Consider the following 16,213-nt stretch of genomic DNA (forward strand, 5'->3'; position numbering starts at 1 on the left):
TTTATCAAAGATACATACAAAATCATTACCCAGAACCTTGCTCAGAAATTTTAAATTGAATTAAAAAAATAAATTTAAATATACAAAAATGTTAGATGGTAAAATCAACCTTCGAATGAAATCTACTGCCACTATTGTGGAATCAATATCACTTGAAATTCAAGTAATGGCCTGTAGGGGGATAGACTAAAGTTGTAAGTTCTTTCCTAATGTAAGAATTCTGGACTCAAACCTACAAACTGTTCCTACTGCACATATACTTTGTTCTAAGTAGAGGACTACAAAGTGACTCTGCTTATGAGAAAAAAATTGGATTTATTAAATTTTTTAAAATGTTTTGCATGGGCCTAACTCTGCTCCAACTAAAGTCAATGGTAAACTCGCATTCATTTCAATGAGAGCGTAGTTAGGTCAATGCTGAGCACTTTTGTAAATTTCATCCAGTAGTTACTGTATGCAGAACTAATCCTTACATTTTTGGGCTCCTAATCAGGAAAGCACTTAAGAACATGCTTAAATCTCTCCCTATGTAAGAAAACACTGACAAGGCTCATTGACTTCAATGGGACTAAGCACGTTATTAAGCATTTTTCTGAACAGGGATGATTTACTGACTGGAGACTTTAAGGTTATATTTGTTGAAAAAGAGAAAAACAGATTATTTTTAAATTGTTTGATTTCAAGAAAATAATGAGCAGTTTATTTTATGCAGTATAGCACTGCTACCCTCTTGATTTTCAAAGGATAGTTTTAGTTTTTACAGAGCTATCCTGTGTCTTTTGAGCTACTGTCAAGGACCTTAAAGCATTCAAAAACATTTGAGGCCACCACAGTTTCACACTCTGTCAGGGTTCCTTCCCCACTCTGAACTCTGGGGTACAGATGTGGGGACCCGCATGAAAGACCCCCTAAACTTATTTTTACCATCTAGATTAAAGCTTTCCCATGGCACAAGTTCCACCTTGTTCTTGAACAGTATGCTGCCACCACCAAGTGATTTAGACCAAGAATCAGGGAAAGGACCACTTGGAGTCCTATTTCCCCAAAATATTGCCCCAAGCCCTGCACCCCCTTTCCTGGGGAAGGCTTGAGAATAATATCCTCACCAATTGGTACAGGTGAACACAGACCCAAGCCCTTGGATCATAAGAACAATGAAAACTCAATCAGGTTCTTAAAAGAAGAATTTTAATTAAAGAAAAGGTAAAAGAATCATCTCTGTAAAATCAAGCTGGTAAGTACTTTACAGAATAACAAAAGATTCAAAAACACAGAGGATTTCCCCTCTAGGAAAAACTTTAAAGTTACAAAAGCAGGGATAAACCTCCCTCTTAGCACAGGGAAAATTCACAAGCTGAAACAAAAGATAATCTAACACATTTCTTTGCTATTACTTAGTATTTCTGCAATATTAGATGCTTAGTCCAGATATGCTTAAGGAGATGTATTTTTCCTGCCCTGATTCCTTGCTGACTCGAAGAGAACAAAACAAAGACACAAACAAAAACCTTCCCCCACAGATTTGCAAGTATCTTCTCCCCTTATTGGTCCTTTTGGTCAGGTGCCAACCAGGTTATCTGAGCTTCTTAACCCTTTATAGGTAAAAGAGGAATTTACCCTTTACATGGTAAAGAAGGATTTTATGCTATCCTTAGCTGTATGTTTATGACACACCCTAATGGGCCATGTCAAACCATCCAGGCACTGTCTGACTACGCCAGGAGGACAGGAGACACTGGATGTGCTTTAATTAGACCTCAATTCTAGTCTTAAATATCTGGGACTAACCATCAGATAAAATTTTACAGTGCAGGTAATTCCATAATTCTTTCCAAATACTTGGGGGCTGCCATCAGCCTTCCCCTATCCTGGTCCCAGCCAACCCGCTGCTCTGTCTGAGGATGAAAGGGGGCTATAAAGGAGTGGTGGGGGTTGACATCTCACCATACCAGTTGTAGGAGCCCCAAACCTCTCTTCTCCGATCCTTTAAAGAATACCTCCTTTAAATCTTTTACCAGTCCATTTGATCTGATCACCATGTCCATTCCCTGCAGAATATCTGCACAGGACGTTTGCCACAAGTTTACATGATGAATTGTGACCGTATAGCTTAATCCCCCTTTTCCGAACCTAACAGACGCCTAACCTGCAGTAGGGAAGGCCACCCTTCCCCTCCCTGCCAACCCCCGCCCCCAACCCACATCTTGCCTAGCCCAATCTGGTGGTAAGAGAAAAATTCCTTCTCAGCCCCCTTGAGAAAGAAGCATCTAGGGTAATAACAACAACAGATCATGAGGAAACCTGTATTTTAACTACTTACATGAGTGGGAGGTTGGGTGTTGCTCACGTGCTTCAGGTAAAAGAGGTCTGGACCCTATCTGGTCACCTGTGGGAGAGAGGGCAAGATGTCTGCTGACCTGGTCTGTGTGACTGCTGCCTACTTTTTATGTGGAACAGGTAATCTTGGGGGCAGGAGAGGGCTTTAAAAGGGCAATGACCCCTTTCCTCTGAGCAGGTGGAAAACTCACCCTTGCAATTCAAGAAGGGCAACTCACCTTCTTTGTTAAACCAAACAAAGGTTAGTTATTTAATATGTGGCGAGGGCAATTGAAATCCTAAAGGTAAAATATCTGTAAAGTTTTTTCTGGGTTATCCTTAATTATTCTTTAAATGGTACATGCATGACTATTCTCCCCTGACAGAGAGATCAGATGATATAGCAGTGCAATATGGTTTTCTTTTTCCTAGCTGGCAGTTGATTTTTTGTGACATCTGATTTTTGCTCACTGCAAGAGTGTGTTTGTTTTAGGGGGAGGTAGAAGGATTGGGGGAGTTTAAAGTAAGGTATCTACAGCTAGCCAGTTTTTCTGCTGACTAGTTCAGTTTTCTGTGGCTATATTATGCTGGATTAAGCACTCAGTCTACTACAACTCAGTGCTTAATTTGTAATGAAAGAGGTGTCGGGGCTCAAGCAATTGTTTTACATTCATAACTGATGCAGCAAGCCCAGAGCTATGAAGTGCCAAGCCTAGATATGTCAGGGCTGAGCCTTGGCACAAATTAAGCACTGCATCCATCAGACGATTGGTATGTAGTAAGACGCATTGTTTGACTAAGGGTATCTCTACACTGCAGCGGGGACAGAGCTTCCCAGCTTAAATAGACAGACAAATCCTTGTTCTGTTAAATCTAGTGGGCTAAAAGTGGCAGCATAACCAAGGGGTAGCACAGGCAGCAGCTTGGGCTAACCAGCCGAATACAAATCTGCCTGGCCACCCTGGCTACGTACTCGGGCAGCTAGTGCAAGCCCCTGTCTGTGCTACCCCGACCTACTCTGCTGCTTTTAGCATGCTAGGTTGAGCAGAGCTAACATATGTCTGTCTACTCAAGCTGGGAAGCACACTCCCAGCTGTAGTGTAGACATACTCTTAGAACAGGCAATATCTAGCAAAAGGAAACATGAAACAACAACAAAAGCTATAGTCTTCTTCTCAACTGAGATTGTGAGGGCCCTCTAGCCTCCTGTAGCCATAGATAGGGCCTGCTTGTTCTCTTACAGCATTCCGTTCCAGCCACAGGAGAGTGTAATCTCAGCTCTCTTTTGGTTGCAGGCTCCTTCATGCACCTTGGGCCTTCATTTATACCATGCAGCCTGGAATCAGACCCAATCACTAGATACTGTCCAGTTGGGTCAGCTGATTCCCAGCACCCACCTGCTGGACTTCCATCCAGGCTGACTACTTGTGGCTCTAAAGGGAAAGGACTCTGTTACATTATATGTGAGTTAATCTTGAGAGGGAGGTGTCCTCTGAGCACAGGACTGAGAATCAGGAATTCCTGAGATCCAGTCTGACTCTGACACTAACTCCCTCTGTGGCTTTGGGGAAATCACTTATCACAGTCTTCTACTGGCAATAAAGATACTTTATTCTTCCCAACACCTTGTGCTGTAATATTAGATAGTGCATGTAAAGTCTACAGTCTAGGACACCACCGCACAGGAGCAGAACATCTTCAAAAAAGTGACATTCAAAGACTTAATAATGTCCCTGGCATTCCACAGTCTCTGTGGATCAGAGCGTCAAAGATATCTGAGATAGGATCCTATTTATTTATTATATAAACTATGAGAGCCATGTAATAATAATCCAAAGAGTGCTTAATATATTTTTAAAATAAGAACCCTAATTTATCTCTTTTTCCTCAAGCATAGTACAAGTATTGACTTTTATTTACAAAAAGAGGGTTTTCAGGAAATAAGCAAAACCCACATCATTTATTAATATAACTAATCTGCAACTAATACTATTTTTTACACATTTATAGGGCATAATTATAATAGCTAGGGTTTTATTCAACAAAGTCCTTCAATTCTGGCAAGGTAGGCTGTATAAAATGGCACAGCATTCCAGATAGCATTCACGAACCAAACAAGTAATTTCAAATTCTGTCCTTGGATACCTGAATGCAACTCCCAGTGACTTCAATAGGAGTCATGCACACACATTCCAGGGTAGGATTTAGAGATGTTATGATCATTTGTTTGGTCATATAAATCTGATTCCTGATTCTTTAACTATTCTCTTGGTATTCCAGGCAAGATGATGGTATACCCCAATTTACTTGAAGGCTGACAGACAACATACAAGTATGAGTTTGGCATGTGTCAAAAAAAAAACCCAAATAAATCAATATAATGGTGGATTTTAATACTAAATTAAGAAATAATGGGCTAAAAATTACAAATTCAGAAATTCCAAGTTTAATACAGTATCATTTACTTAGAATACAGATTTTAGCATCTTCCCTTTTAAAAGTAATATTATTTCTCACTATATGCTGCTCTTTGACTCAGCCTTTGGATCCCTCACTCCTGACCCTGTTATTCATCAGTTGTCCCCAGTAATTATTTGAATCCTGGGTTCAGTAGCTCCTCCCCTTAGGCTGGGGGAGGGGCCTTCAGACACAGGCAGGCTTGTGCCTCCCCACCTCCCTGCTTTTCAACAGGTACACTATCTTAGCCATCGATAGCAGTTTACTCAGGCATATCTACTCTGTTCTGCGAAGTCATTATAAATCCTTAACTCATTTTCTTTCCACACAGATGAGAAATTTCAAACATATATTTAATTGGTTAGATGCAGGCTGATCATCTGGTTTGAATGCTCCACTGGGGTTTCACAACCATGAAATTTAAAGTGAAAGTTAATAGAATTTTTGGTGAGCTTCACTTTGAAGTTATTTGGCTCAAATCCTTTTTGCAATGCTTGCACGCAGAGTGAGACTTGTTAAAAACTTGAAAATTTGATTTGAAGTTTGGTAGATTCTACAGTAGAGAAGTATCAGAGAACAGATAAAAGAACAGAGAAGCACAGAGTAAGGGAAGAGGCATTAGATCTGGTGGTAGGAAAAACAAAAGGAAGAAAGTATACAGGCTGGGGATGGCGTGGAAGCAAAGTGGGTAGGAAGCAACAGACTAAAGAAGCAAAAAGAAAGAGTAAAGAGTAGAAGAGCAAGAGAATGTAGAAAAAGGCATATAACAGGGAGATACAGTAGCACAGATGACACCAGATTATAAAAAACTAACAAACCAAAAACACAACCACAGCGCACACACTGCTCCCTCCCACTTCACAAAAAATTAGCATAAATTTGTAAACAAAGATAAAATTAAATGGAAGTCTTGCTTGGGAGGGAGGTCTGCATCCTTCAGGTGACAAAACTCACACTATGGTGAGGACAATGTGACATTAACACTCCTGAATTACTGTAGTGATGATGGATAATACAGCCACTGCACATTCCTGATACATAAGTGGATAGGAATGGGGATGCTGTACCATCAATCAAGAATGATCTTTGGAAAAGAGGTGGTTAACTTGGGTAAAATGCTGCCTGTCAAAGATGTAATCCTGTCTCTCTTCTGCCCAGCACACTTTGGTTAGCTACAGGATTCTGAATGGAATTGGCTGAGCTAGAAGGACCCCTCTGTAGAAAGAAAGTCACAAGAGGAAGCTGTGTAGCAACTGTTCTGAGGATGGCCTCATTTCAGAAAAGGTGTAGCCCAAACTCAAAATTACTATATTTTTTAAACTATTAAAATGCTTAAATTTGAAAACTACACAGTGCACTCTGAATTCCATATTTTTGATCAACAAAGAGTATTTTGTGTTACACTAGTAACTGTGGATATTTGTTAATAGCATCTATCAGTCAACACAAAATTAAGGCAACTCCAAATTTTCTAGGTTAAAGATATTTGAATAAGAAAGTTTTGATAGTACTGTAGATTTTGATTATTTCTCTTCAAATGCAGATATCTTTTCAGTTTCTGTCAGTTTTCAAAGCCTATAAAGGTCAAGCAGGTACTTTATCTTCCTTAAGACACTGAGGTCTGTTTTCCATCATTTGCAAGTTCTAAGGTTTATGCTTCTTCAAGGAGGTGACACCGGTAAAATTCTCACAAATCTTTTAAATGTGGTCTTTAAAAATTCTGTGAATCTTGGCTAAAACATGTATATTTCTTTCAGCTAGAAACCTGAACCAGAGAAATTTTAAGAAAACAGTCTGATTCTTAAAAAATGCAAGTACAGTTTAGAATAATATGGTGAATGGGAAACACAGCACTAGAAATTGACATGCAGAGTTCCTTGTGAGTGGGTGTGAGTATACATATACAGGAGATTTTTTAAAAAGAAAACCATGATCAATTCTTGTCTGCGCTACATATGTGTAACTACATTAACTTTTTATTTTAATAACCGCTCTCACCAGTTTAAGATTTTAAATAAAACCAGAAGTATTGTAGAATCATTAAGACAAACTGAAGAAGCAAATGAAAAGTTAACAGACTTCAATGTGTTTCTTTGCAGGTATTCTGGAAATAAGAACAGTGGCAGTTGGAGTAGTGGCAATCAAAGGGGTGGAAAGTGAATACTTTCTAGCAATGAACAAGTCTGGAAAACTCTATGGAAAGGTACTGATAATACTGCAAAGAACTTATACTATGGAAATATATACTTGTGTACATTTTATGCTGATTTTTACATAACCTCTGTGCAATTTGTGTACATTACTGCTAGTAAGTGGAAATGTATTGCATCTTTATCCTATGGCAATGGTGGATTTTTATGCCTGGTTTTAGAAACTAAAGTTTAGATCCCTAATCCTGTTTTAGTAAAAATCCTCCTCTTAAATATTTCAGCTGCTAAGGGAGGATATTCAAAGCTAAAACATAAAATATGTTAGCTAAGACTTAAGAGACCTCAGTAATTTATTGAGTATTTTAATAACAAATAGTATTTATTATTTGGTATATATTCTTCCCCCAACTTCCTCACTCCCATTGTGTATTTAAAGAACAAAAGTGCTAATTTTATGCTATGCTATCATTCACTCTTAACAGAAAGTATGCAATGAGGACTGCAACTTCAGAGAACTGATTGAAGAAAACCATTACAATACTTATGCTTCAGCAAACTGGACAAACAAAGGGAAAGAGATGTTTGTGACATTAAACCATAAAGGTGTCCCTATGAAAGGTAAAAAAACAAAGAAAGAACACAAAGCATCCCACTTTCTTCCTCTGGCAATATCCTAATCATATATGATCTATAGAGAATTAGTTCCAGCAGGAAGATTATTTTTAAGAAGACAGAACAAGTAATCAAGAGAGGCTGGAATACTACTGAAAAACTGAACAAGCTGGACTTGCGCATTTATGTTTATTTTAAAGAGACTTCATTAAAAAGATTTGAAAATATACACAAAATCAGATTTAGTAACTAAAAGTTGTAAAAAATTGTAAAGAGTTGTACAATCATTATGTTAGTAATAGTAACTGGGTAGTTTCTTAAATTAATTTACCCTTAAGAGTAAGTCATGACTTGATTATCTGATGATATTTTATTTAAAAAAACCTATCTGCTTATTAAACATGGCTGCTATAATAATAATAAAGCAGATGATAATGTTATGTAAAATATGTCGGACTTTAAGGCTGCTGGAATGATTTGTCAGATTATCAAGTCAATACTAAATGTGGAGATTGAGCAGTATTTTAAATAGTTCCCAGAGAAACTGATAAATTATACATAAACTAGGATCAGAAAAAAAAACGTTAAATCTTGTAAATTTGTTACTGCCATATTACAATTAAAAAAGCTTGTTTGGAAAATTAAGGTTGCACCACTACAAAATATCAAATGTATTAACAAGAACAAATACCTAATGCTGCTCTAAAAGATGTTTCAAAATAGTGTATGTAAAATAATAGGAATAGGGAATAAATAAAAATGTACTTCATCTCACTTTCCACAAAATAACATTTTATATAACGACGAAGTAAAAATTCAGACATCTTAAGGTTTTTTATGTAACATAACCTATCTTTTGTATAATTCCTGTTAGGGCATATGGCTTTTAATATTGTTTTTCCACCGTTATTCATGCTTTTTCTCTTGTTACAGCATTAAACTTTATTTTAAGTTATATTTGAACTTTATTGTTCTAAGTTATTTAAGTTGATGTTATTTATAAAAAAAACTTATTAAGCTGCATCTGTTTCATATGCTTTTAATTCTAAAGGAATAACAAAATGGTCTGGCTGAGCTGCATTGGTTTTTTTCTATGACCAGACACAAAGTCTAGTACACAACACTCTTGCCAACATGCACTGGATGGCAGACAAAAATGACAGCCTGCAGCAATTCTTACAAATGAAATCTCACAGGGAACAACCCAAAAATGTAAAAAAACTTTTGCCACATACTTCTGCCAATTAAGTTTGATAGCATTCCCAGAGTTACAGCAGATATAGTAACGTTGCAGTTTTGACAGATATTGGGCTACATCCTCAGTTGGTATAAATCAGCACTGAGTTTTATGGAGCTACACCAATTTACACCACCTGGGGAAATGGTCCAGAAAGTCTAGCCAATAACAATGAAACCTCATGACACTAGAGGTTTAAATCCTCTATCCACAGATGTAAAGCAATAGTTCAATAAACTATTGCCACATGAATAGTTCAGTGTCTCTACTTTAATTCTTGCCTTCACTCTTCAGACTGGCAACAAATTTGCCAGTTAATATTATATGAGTACTTGTCTGCTATAGGAAATGGACCGAGATCTCCAAATAATTACACTAAAAAAGCAGCTGTAAGATGATGACCATTAACCTCGGATAGATTCAAAGCAGTTTCCAATGGAGTTAAAAGCTCAGTTTTCCGCTACAGACTCTTGAGCTGCATCTAAAGTAGGGCTTTTGCCAGTATAAAAATGTTTTTTTTTTTAAATCACACCCTTAACCAACATTACTGGACTGGCAAAAGTTTCTGGAGTAGACCTGGCCTAGGTTAGTTCAAGTTTTGAATGCAAAAAGTGAAACCCCACTAACACTGTGTTTAGCTACTCTATTGAAGCTGGATTTAAAATGCAACCATATGCCAACATACTTAAAATTAAATTCAGAATCAGAGTTGGCTTTTCTAAAGATCTTATGATTAGGTAATTCAAACAGAGAGCAGTATGATCAAACGTTTCTTAAACTTTGTTGATAATTTTTATATGCACTTTTTGATATTTGCCTTGCCTATTGGGCTGACATTGTGACACCTTGAACTATCTGCATATGATCAAGGATCAGAAGAGGTTGAATATCTATGTTCATGTTGCAAAGAAGATTGCCAGCTTATAAGGAAAGATGATCAAGATAAAACAAAAACATTTAAAATCATTGCAATGTAATTAACAGGCCAGATCATACTCCCTTTGATCCACGCACAGAGGATCATTCACAAATGGACCATCACCTTTATCTGTGGGAGAAACTACGTAGCCCAAGTTTGTTAAATGTTTGAACATAAAAAGTATTATAAAATGATAAATATTATTGGCATGGAGAGGTGAAATGTCATTTTTCTATATGGACTAGCCTACCTGATTGATTGTAAGGGAATTCTGCATGTGAGGTTGTTGTAGAATGAAGCAGCACGTGGGCTCCATACTCACAGCCACTGTTCTCAATCAGAACCACTGGATACATGAACTTCTGAAAATTTGGCCATGCCATTTAGGTTCCTAAACAGGAGATGAGCTCTTTTAAACATATGGACCCATAAGTAATTTTATACTCATACTTTTGGAAGAGAAGTATTGTAAATTCTCAGTTATTAGATTTGCTTCTCTAATCAAATAAAATTAGATTTTAAAATTAATACTATAATTGCAGTTACATTTAAAAAAGATTTTAAATCACTGACTAATAATTAACTATTCTGGACCAGATTGTGCCCCCCAGATCTTCACGGATATCTTTTTCCCCCTTGTGATTGGATTAGTGTTAGGTATAGGCAGAGCCTGGTAGATGCACACTGTCCCCTACCAGTTCTACAGGTGCACACAAACCTCATCCTCCCAGATGGAATGATTAAAGACAAACTGGCCAAGGTGATCCTTGCAGAGTTTATTTTCCCTTAGCTCTGTCCCACAAGGTTTACTGTGTGGAGAGAACCAGTCCTCTGTTATTTGAAATCAACTTACTTTAAACAATTTTCTGTAATATTAGTGCTCGTGTAATTCAAAATCTTTCCTGTCTTTTCCACTATAAGAATAGAATTAGATATGTTCCAAGGATTATGATATATATTTATGTACTATCTCTAACATTTTCCTGACATTAATGTGTAGAGAGCATCCCATGAAGTTCTTAATTCTGTCCAAGTTCAAGTGCTTTTTAAAACACATTGTTATTTCAAATTCATTTGTACTTTAGCAATAAGAGCCAAAACTATCAAACCATTTACTAAAGAACAAATCTGACAACTCAAAACTAATTTACCAGAGTAAGTCATCCAAGTTAGTATTTTTATTCTACAGTACAAAATAGACTTTTGGAACCAACCTTTAATCAAGGGCTAGTGATAACACATGCTAAGAACTTTGTTCTCTATAGTGGTGCACATACATGATGTATGGAGACTTGATGAGGTTAAAAAAAAGTCTGTGCTGGGTAACCAGGATCGTTACCAGGATGCCAACATTTATGAGGTGCCGTTTGTACCTATCATCCAAATTACTCTGCCAGACCCTCCAATGCAGCCTCATATGCTGCTGAATTGGTTCTGTAGTATACAGAAGTGCTATGTTGCCTCCCTAGATGGAGATATGGTTACTGAAGATGTTTTAGTGCTTCAAAAGAGCTCAGCAGAATATAAGATGTCTGAAAGGAGTCATATAGGGGAGTGACAACAGGGAATCACAGATAGGATATAAGTCAGGGACAATGGGTAAAAAAAGTGATAGTTTGTGCAAAGAAAAGGGAAGGGAAATATAGCATTGTTATGGGGGAGGAAGGGAGTGAGCTAGCCCAGGTACAAAGGGAAGGAAAGCATCTACACAGGTGGAAGAAGAAAACAACAATAAAGAGGAGGGGAAAGGGCAGAGATTATGGGAGAGTAGAGAAGAAATAAATAAAATAAAGAGACAAGGGTTAACAGATACAACCAGAAAAAATGGAAGAGGAAAAGAACAATAAAACAGAAATAGAGGAATAAGAGGGATAATAAAGGATCAGATCCTCAGGTGAGCTATGGTCACTTTGTACTGCCCTGCTGTTGTACTTTAGATGCAAAAGCTGAGTATATGGTTCAGGGAGGATCACCCCAATTGCAAGAGTGATCCTGTAGCAGCATAGAGTCAGCACAGGGCCTTATATTCCGCACTGCTCTCCTTGCTGCCAACTTAGCAGAGAAGAGCAGTGTGGTTACTGAAAAGGGGCCATGATTGGGAAATCACTGTTATGCCTTTCTTCAGGTTTTGGTCTTCAGCTCCTTATGGCCTTTACAGGCCAGTATAACAGTCCTTAGGTTGCTCTAACCCAGTGCACAGTGGAAAGCAAGCAGGTACAGTGAAGCACAAAGATCAGGCAGCACAAATGGGAACTTGACACCGTCTCCTAACTTCCATTCAATATTATGCAAGTATCTAAGGATCTGATCCTGAAAATCCATCCCACAAGAAAATATACCTCTTGTCAATCTCAAACCTGAAAAATGAGTTTGGATGTTAGAAAGTGGCAGAGGTAATTAGCCTAAACAGACCAAACCAAAGGTAAGAAGACCATAAAAATCTAAGGCTAGAAAGACAAAGGAAAAGAAGAAGGAATGAGTGTCAGATTTCTTTTGGTATTAAAATATTTTCAATTTACTCTTTTTCAAATATTTTTGAAGACAATCCTCACATCAATCCCAGTATACAATTGTCTTGTATACAAGTGGGTTGCAAACCCTTCTGTCAGCCCAGCTTCTTCCCTTGCCATCTGTTCTTCCACTCCCACTTCTGGCATGTAGCGAGGTGGTGGGATACCCCACAGCCCCGCTGAGGGATGAACCTCCCCTACCACCATCATGGGCGGAGCCACTGGGTCCTGCACCCGCCCCTCAGAGGTCATGGAGCAGACCCGGAGGTATAAAAACTTGCCTGCAGAGCTCAGTCGAGAGCGAGCCACTGCTGGGGCCAGATGTTTGCGGCCACTGCCAGCCAGAGCTCACACCCAGCCAGCCGAGCCTGCCCCACGCTCACTACCCCGAGGAGGACTGGCTGAGCCTGCCTCTTGCCAGCTACCCCGAGGAAGAGCCGAGCCCGCCTCTTGCCAGCTACCCTGAGGAGCAGCTGAGCCTACCATCGGCTACTTACCCAGAGGAACCGATGGTGTTTGAGACCGCCAGGGATGCTACGACGACTCAGGTACCTACTAGGGGGAGTGTGGAAGTAGTATTCTGCTTTGATGTGATGGTGATGGGGAAGATGATGGATAACATTTCAGGTTGTTCTACAAGGGAAGGTATGAGTATATGGATGTGCAGATGGACATTCTGGAGCTCTATCTACCTTACTAATCTGGGGTGTTTGTGACTGTGCTAAATGTATAAATAAACTATATTTGTAAATATAAAAGAGTTTCTATAGTGTGAGTGTTGTAACTGTGCACATCGGGGTTCCTTACTATATAATAATTTAAATAATGCTGGGCCTGATCTAGGGACAAGAACCTGTGAACCCTCAAAGTGATAACTGGGGATTCTTAAGTACTCAATATAATTAATACATAATCTAAAGATGGGGCAATAATATAAATTGATTATTTGTTAACTTGTTCCAATATCTTTCCAGGTATCAAAGTTAGGCTGATTGGTCTTTTATTCCCTAGGATCTTCTTTGTTCCCTCTTTTAAAGACAGGCACTGTGTTAGCCCTTCTCCAGTACTCTGAGGCCTTGACTGTCCTCCATGGGTTCTTGAAGATAAACACTAATTGTTCAGAGATTGCGACATCTAGATCCTTAAGTACCGCAGGGCGAATTTTGTCAGGACCTGCCCACTTGAAGACATCTAACTTATTTAAAAATTTTTAACCTGTTCTTTCCCTATTCTGACTTGTGTTCCTTCCACTTTGTTGCTAACATTAATTGTGTTACACATCTGGTTACAATTAACCTTTTTAATGAAAACTGAACTAAAATAGGCATTAAATCTCTCAGATTTCTTGGTGTCATCCATTGTTAGCTCTCCTTCCCCACTAAGCAGTGGATCTACATTTTTCTTTATCTTTCTCTTGCTCCTAATGTGTTTATAAAATCTTTTTATTGCCTTTTATGTCTCTTGCTTAGGTATAACTCATTTTGTGCCTTACCCGTTCTGATTTTATCCCTACAATGCTTGCACTATTCTTTTATACTTACCCTTAGCGGTTTGTCAATGTTTTCACTTTTTGTAGGATTTCTTTTTGATTTTTTTAGGTCATTAAAGAGCTCCCAATGCAGCCACATTGGCGTTTTACTGTTCTTTCTCTCTGTTCTTCATCCTGAGATAGTTTCCTGCTGTGCCTTTAATACTGTCTCTTTTGGAACTGCCAGCTCTCCTGAACTCCTTTTTCCTTCGATTTTCTTCCCATGGGACCCTACATACCGGTTCTCTGTTTAAGTCCGATTTTTTGAAAATGTCTTCCTTGCATGGGATAAATATAAAGTTATCTTTTGCTGTATCTGTAATATGTTTTACACTATTAAACGTCTACTGCTGTAAAGTACATGTATAATATAGCATAAAGTCAACAGTGGCAAAACTGTCCAATTTCCATGGCTTTTAAAACATTAAATATATAATTTGTTTTCACTTTTAGTTCTACTTTGCAGCCTTTTAAAATATTACCACAGAAATTATACCAGCCACTCAGATTGCCACATGGTTAATCATTATCCAACAAGTAAGAAACCACATATATAAAAGCATACTGTTCTTTTTAAACCAAGCACTTTTATGGTTAATCTGGTCTCTGGGTGAACACATAATCAGTCTGTTCTCAAAAGTCCCAATCTAGCAAGCTACTTCAAGCATGTGATTAGTGCCATTTAAGTCGATAGAACTTTGAAGTCAACAGGACACTTGTGCTTAAAGGTAAATGCTTTGTTGATTCAGGCCTAAGCTAGTATAAACGCAGCAAGCTAATACTGACACGGAAAGCAATTGTCACTACATTACACTCACATAAGAATAGCACTTGCACAGTACTTTTAATTGTTAAAACACTTTACAAATAATAAATGGATTTATTTTCACAACACCAGATGAAGTATTTAGGAAAGTATTACTATTTCCATAATTATCTCCATTTTACAGCTGGAGGAACTGAGACAGAGAAGATAAGTGATTCGCCTAAAACAACAGATGCAGTCACAGTTAAAGCTGAAGTCAGAACTCAGGAATTCCATAATTATTTCTTTATTTACTTACAATATTTCATGAAAAGGAAAGAATTCAGCCTGTTTTTTCCATTCCAGATTGAGTTTTCAGAGGCGACAGTTAGCAAAACTTTTCACTTGAAAATGGAGCAAATTTGATATGGAGTATTTAGTGGCAATAAACATGGAACCCTACTCTGCTAATTTTACATAGTCATTTTTAGAGTAGACCTGCACTTTAAAACAGAAACTCCAAAGAGTAATTTTGTAAGGAATTACATGACGTTTTAAACATGAGACTTCTGTTAACTGTAATGATTCACACAGCTAAAACTCCTAACAATGTTTTTAAAAAGCAGAGTGTAAATCCAAATTGTTTTATATTATATCTCTATACTTCATAGTATTTTTAAAATTTACACAAAACTTCATGTGGTATAAAGAAAATCAAGCATTAAAAACCTTAGTCTTGTAAATAATCTAATAATGCACTTGCTTAAACAAGCTTGCTTGTAAATCTGAGGCATTCCAGATACTGAAATTGTATAACTGCTTACATTCCAGACCTAAAAAGGGAGATTTTCTTCAATTTTGTTCGTAAGACAGATTTTAACTCACTACTAACCATTTGTTTCATTAAAAAAAAACTTTTTCCTAAATTTTTAAGAAGCTCTACACTTGTAAAGACTTGGTTTTAATGTCATCAGCTGAACAGAGAACTGAAGTAAGAAAAAATCATTTCACAATGAGAAAAGGAAATAAAATATTTTCCTTTATTGGGGCTCCAACAAGAACAGGACTTTAAAATAGATGAACAAACTTCATACTTGAAAATTACAGTACTTTTTGTCCTGTTCCTAAGGAAGGATATTTTGTTATCTGAATGTTTCTTTACCTATGAAGTCTTAGTATTTTTACTATCATTCTTGGAACAGTTCTTCCAGTAATGATGGTCCAGGGTCTGATCCTGCAAAAGTACTGAGTGCCTCTTGAGCAGCACTGAGCACTCATAATACCCACTAAAATCGACTGAGGGCCAGGCCTTCAAAGGTTTTAAAGTGCCTAAAGATGCAAATAGGTGCCTAGAGGGGGCTTTAGTAGCCCCTAAGCAGGTTATATGCATAACTCACAATAATTTCAGTGGATGTTAGATGCCTAACCTGCTTAGGCACTTTTTAAAATCCCACTAGACACCTCTATGTATTAACTCTACTCTAAACAACAGTACAATCCCGCCCTCCCTAACAAAAGAACCTCAAACAAACATGTTTCAATATACCAATCTTGTTAAAAAAAATCTCCATTACTAGTCTGTTTTTCATAGCCATTTTAGTATTATAAGTTATTATTCAGACTAGGAATATTTTTGGTAATAAAAGTTAAGTGCTCCCAGTCTCCCTTTTTATGGGAACAATGTGTAGGGACTCAAAATATGTACCTTATAGACAGCCAGCGTAACATTGATTTAATTT

At 37.6% G+C, this 16,213-nt stretch overlaps 2 protein-coding genes across 4 annotated transcripts in view; one reads left to right on the forward strand and one right to left on the reverse strand.

The window, feature by feature from the left end:
• FGF7 (fibroblast growth factor 7) overlaps positions 1-8,460 on the forward strand; it is a 105,412-nt gene extending 96,952 nt beyond the window's left edge. For all 3 annotated transcript variants that reach the window (XM_050966680.1, XM_050966679.1, XM_050966678.1), the window contains exons 3-4: positions 6,873-6,976; positions 7,406-8,460. In XM_050966680.1, coding sequence (XP_050822637.1) covers positions 6,873-6,976; positions 7,406-7,600 — 299 coding nt within the window. In that variant the 3' untranslated portion in view covers positions 7,601-8,460. The remainder of the gene's footprint in view (positions 1-6,872; positions 6,977-7,405) is intronic.
• Positions 1-16,213, reverse strand: part of FAM227B (family with sequence similarity 227 member B) — a 226,893-nt gene that overhangs the window by 178,182 nt on the left and 32,498 nt on the right. Inside the window, exon 11 of the mRNA XM_050966686.1 lies at positions 2,321-2,386. Within this exon, the coding sequence (XP_050822643.1) occupies positions 2,321-2,386 (66 nt within the window). The remainder of the gene's footprint in view (positions 1-2,320; positions 2,387-16,213) is intronic.

This window comes from Gopherus flavomarginatus, chromosome 9, assembly GCF_025201925.1.
Source record: "Gopherus flavomarginatus isolate rGopFla2 chromosome 9, rGopFla2.mat.asm, whole genome shotgun sequence".
Taxonomy (NCBI): domain Eukaryota; kingdom Metazoa; phylum Chordata; order Testudines; family Testudinidae; genus Gopherus; species Gopherus flavomarginatus.